The sequence below is a fragment of the Hermetia illucens genome, chromosome 3 (assembly GCF_905115235.1).
Source record: "Hermetia illucens chromosome 3, iHerIll2.2.curated.20191125, whole genome shotgun sequence".
Taxonomy (NCBI): domain Eukaryota; kingdom Metazoa; phylum Arthropoda; class Insecta; order Diptera; family Stratiomyidae; genus Hermetia; species Hermetia illucens.
The window spans coordinates 117,656,738-117,661,725 of NC_051851.1; the positions used below are offsets into that span (position 1 = coordinate 117,656,738).

Genomic DNA, 4,988 nt, shown 5'->3' on the forward strand with positions numbered 1-4,988 from the left:
GCGACGTTCGATTAACACGTTTGTTTGTGGATTACTTTCCGCGCAGACCACGTACTTCCAACCACCATTTCATGCTGCCATACAAAGATAATCCAATACCTCAGAATGACTGGCGAATAGGGCGCCTTACACAAGTGCGGCTATTTCGTCCAATAAATTTAAATCATTTATTACTTATAAAAGAAAAAACCATTATTTAATGACTTATGGTAACTCTATCTAAGAATATTTATCAGTTATTGAAAATCAATTATAAAACAATGTCATGTTTGTATTTTTATTCAAAACGAGAAAAACTTATCTTAACTATTTTTCACCCTTCACTATTAACTGGCTTTTTTCTAATACTCGATTGCTCCGCCAGCCTCGTGATTTTTACCGCGCTGCCCACTGGTAGGCGAGCCACTCAGGTGGATGAGTATCACTCCATGGTGAATTGTATCATTCTAGCGTTCCAGCATCTCATTGTGTTGCGGGTGGTACGCGGGCGTCCGGTAGTATTTGAAGCTCAGGAGTTTGCCTAATTTCGAAAACGGGGTAAACTCGGACTACATTCCCTGGTCAGCAATAAAACCAATCACGACAAAGGACTTCGGTACACGATTGTGCGGAAATGTCGGCTGATGATTGTAAGGCAATACTTGAAGCCATGCGAATCTTGCAAGGTCTGCCCAAGGCAGACCGAGGAAATAAGCCTACCTCTTTCTGTACGTGCTTGGTGACTTTACACTTCTGGCAGACGATGCACTGTCTGGCCTAGGAGTTAACATCCTTATTCATTGATGCCCAGAAATGTCTACTAGTGACAAGTCCAGCCAGCCAGCGGCCGGAATATATGGCCCAGGTCCCTTTTAAGAGGTCTCGCAGACTATTTCGGAGGTTGAGCCGAAAAGGGGAAACTTTCGAAATTTGTATTTGGAGTTCTCCCTGAGGGTCTGAAACACTGCGGCATTCCTCTGTGCCTCGGCGATTGCCGGCAGTTGCCGGAGTTGGCGAGGGACGCTTTGTCGGACTTCTGCTTAAAGGCGAAGGTAAGTGCTTTGTGGTCCGTGAACATTATGAATGGCCTGCCTTCTAGAGAGTATCGGAAGTGCTTTATTGCTATGTACGCGACTAATAGCTCACGATTGTAGATGTAGTTCTGTTGAGCTGTATTCAGTTTCTTAGAAAAGAAGCTTAATGGCTGCCAGTTTTGGTTCACTTTTTGGTAAACGGCAACACCGTCGCAATTTTTGAGATATCGACGAATATAGCTAGTGGTGCATATGTTTGAGGAAATGATAAAAGTGTAGCGTCAACCAGCTGTCATTTGGCTACCTCAAAAGCCTGGACTTCCTCGGTAGACCACATAATCATGCGTGAGTTTTTAGTCTTGGGTGCAGACAAGTAGGCATTGAGAATCGCTTGATGTTGTGCGGCTTTGGGCAAGAAACGACAATAAAAGTTTAACATGCCCAAAAACCTTCGCATATCTTTGACCATCTATGATGGCCTGAACCTTGTCTGGATCCGGTTGCATTTCCACAAGAGAAATCATCTGGCCAAAAAACTTCACCTGCTGTTGAATGAATTTGCACTTTTCACACTTTTCCTTAAGTACAAGACCGGCTTCAAGGAAATGTTGAAAAACGCATTCGAAATGTTTTAAATGCTCAGACTCAGAAGAAGAGGCGACCAAAACATCATCTAAATACACGAAAAAAAGTTCAGGTTTCGCAGAACAGAGTGGATGAACGTCTGAAAAGTTTGCGCCGCATTCCACAGACCAAAAAGCATCCGTGTGAACTCGAAGAGTTCAAGGGTGTGCATATTGTCGTTTTTGGAATATCTTCTGGAGCCACAGGGATTTAATGGTACGCCTTGGCGATATTATGCACGAAATCGTGGATGAGTGGTATAGGATAGCGGTCTGGAATGGTCTGAGCATTCAGACATCTGTCTCCAATCGTCGTTGGACTTTGGACTTCGTCGAAGTCCCAGACTTACGTCCATTTACCTGTAGCCGTAAGTATATATAGTCGAACAATTCGCCACTGCTAGTTTGAGTTGATGCGGAATCAATTTGTGATTTCACGATACCGGGAGAACTGAAACGTCTGTCTCAGTGTCGATCAGGTAATAACGCTTACTCAAAAGATGGCCAGAGCTCACCACGAATTTAGTTTTTTGAATTCGGGAACGAGCACGAACTACGGTGATACCAGTAAATTGCAGGACTCGTTGAGGACCCCGAGCGGTGTTTGCTAACACCTCCAACAATTCGGAGTCCGCACAGGCCAAGATGGCCTGAGTGCTTTTCGGAAGCCGCTGCAACCTCAACCTTATCCCCGCCCAACTGTTTCATCTCATGCAGCAGTCGCCTAAAGTGAGCTCCGTCAGCAAGTGATTCAGCTCTGTTGAATCACTTACCGACAGTCGCTTGATGAAGGCGCCCTTTAACTTCGAGTAAGAAAACTCATCCAGAACGTCGGTGACGAATCCAATTGACTCCTCGTCCAGGACGACGAGTGCGTGATTAAATCTTGTGGCATCAGCAGTGGTGCCTACGAATGCGAACTGCGTCTTTAACTGCAGGAACCAGGCTTCCGGGTTACGTCGCCAAAAGGTTGGCACTCATACCACCACCAGAGGCGCTGGAGGAATCACCTAGAAAAAAAATGAAGGGCGTACCAACCTCACCAAGAAAGAAAAACACAATCACCGAAGAGGAACTCACACCCGGAGCGAAATCATTCAACGGGGCAACAAAGGCATAGTCTGCCCAACTTGTTGGATCCAAAACTCAAATCTAAATAATCAAATCTTTAAAGCAATCAAATCTTTAGAATAATAATAATGTTATTAGCATGCCCTAAATGGAAATTTAGAAGTACCTTAAATGACCTAACTTGCGGACGCTGTTGTTTCTGCTTATAAATTTGTTGTTGCTGGAACACAACTGACGTTGGGTTGACCACCATATCCAGCGGTTGTCGGAGATTGTATCAGCGAATTTCTGTTTCCTGTTTCAATCCTTCACAAGCGAGTACTGTTGCCGGTAGTGAACATGCCGCTGATTTTGAAGTTGCATTTGCTGTTAACGATGCATTCGTTGTGGTTTTTATGCCATGGATGATCTCGTTTTCCGACTATTTGCATTGGTTGAATGTTGCTACCTCAGGGTCACCAATTGTAGGGTTCACAGTCAAAGTACGGCTATTTCGTCCAATAAGTTTAAATCATTTATTCCTTATAAAATAAAACACCGTTATAAACGTTAATGACTTAAGACAACTCAATTTAAAAACATTTATCAATTATCAATTATCACTGACTTTTTCTAGTACTCGATTGCTCCGCCAGCTTCGTGACTTTCACCTCGCTACCCACAGGTAGGCGAGCCACTCAGGCAAGTGAGTTTCACTGCGTGGTGAATTGCATCATTCCAGTCCGGAGCCCGGACAAATCCTCACTAATTAGCTTGTGCCTCCATACAATATTTCTTTCATATTTTTTTAGTACCCCACTGAAATCCTAGCTGGTAAGACTACTGCATTCAAATCATTAGAAGCGGTAGCATTTAGAACTGCATATAAATCTCGAAGTCAGTTTCGCGGTTTACATCGAGTAAAGTGGTGGAGATTGTGTGATTCGGGGTGATATAAAGCATTTCAAAATGGATACTGCTCCTATAACGAAGCAACCACCTCCATACTCGGAAACAGTTCGACCCACATTAGATGGTAAAGTGCTTACTGTTACTACGAAACAATGAACAGTGGAAAATTTTGGGGATGGCCTTACAGCAACTGCGATCACTTCCAGTTGTTGCTCTTGTTTTACTGTTTAGCGTTCGATTTTTGTTTTGAGAGATGTTCGGTATGTACATTTTGAGTACACACTTTATCAAGAGGTATTGTGTTGGAATTTAACTAATACATTTGAATAAAAAACGATGCACACATTCACTTGAACATACTTTCAACTTCAGCTTTAAATGTTTAAATTGATAAATTAAAACCCATCTTTGGGTATCAAGGCAAACCTTGTCACGCCTAACAATGGTCATTCATATCTCGCAGATCCCCAGGGTATGCTGCAAAACCCCGCATCCCCCATAGTTTTCAAAGAAGAGAAGCCGAAATCAATAAACACATCTCGCACGTTTTGTTTTATCTTTTGTACAGATGCAACCGGGAATAACTGGCAACAGGACCATCATCCCCAGTATCCTTCAGCTCCACCGATCTCGTCGTTTTCTTACATGCCATTGACACCACCCCCAACAACCACACATAACGTAACAGTCGTTACGGCTGCAGCTCCGCAAATTATGGGTGGATGTCCAGCTTGCAGGATAGGGACCATGGAGAAAGGTTTTACTTGTTGCGGCATTTGCTGTGCGATTTGTTTGTTCCCTATCGGCATCTTGTGCTGTTTTTGCATGCGCAGAATGAAGTGTAGGAATTGCGGAGCGACATTGTAGTTGCGGCAACAAAATGATCAATTACTGTTTTCGTATCACACATTATTCATGGAAAAGGTTCGGTAAATTAATCTTTAGTTATTTTATGACGAAGTGCATACACATATTGCTTGCCTACGCGTGGTAGCCAATAATGTAATATTCCTCAGAATTTGCTATCTCAATTCTGTTCTCACGTTTATGCATGAAATTTAGGCATGTAATGCTCCGAACTTAATAAAGTTAAACTCAATGAACTGTAAATTAATTGGCCATCCATTCTGAAGACGAAATTGTATCGAAGAAATCCAAAGGGGATTTACTAGGTTTATTAATGTTCTAGCGGGAAAAAGGGGATGGACTGTGGGTAGCATGGAATTTGGTCCTGGCTCTTGCGTCACAATGAAGGCGACGAGATTGTGGTTATTTTAAAGATGAAAAAAGGTACTTAATGTCAACGAATCTGGTAAATTCCAGTTCGGGTCATAATAGCGAGTGTTGTTTTCGAGGTAAACGTCTTCAAAGTTTTAGAAGCTGTTTGCGA

At 42.8% G+C, this 4,988-nt stretch overlaps 1 protein-coding gene across 2 annotated transcripts; it reads left to right on the top strand.

The window, feature by feature from the left end:
* The first annotated feature begins 3,564 nt into the window (after nt 1-3,564).
* On the top strand, nt 3,565-4,708 carry LOC119651497 (brain protein I3-like). 2 transcript variants are annotated; one of them, XM_038055113.1, is made up of 2 exons: nt 3,565-3,722; nt 4,167-4,708. In XM_038055113.1, exons 1-2 carry the CDS (start codon nt 3,656-3,658, stop codon nt 4,463-4,465), a joined length of 366 nt encoding a protein of 121 aa, XP_037911041.1. In that variant the 5' UTR covers nt 3,565-3,655; the 3' UTR covers nt 4,466-4,708. The 2 variants fall into 2 exon arrangements, with proteins under 2 accessions (XP_037911041.1, XP_037911042.1); XM_038055114.1 differs by having other exon boundaries at nt 3,720-3,858.
* Nucleotides 4,709-4,988: the final 280 nt, after the last annotated feature.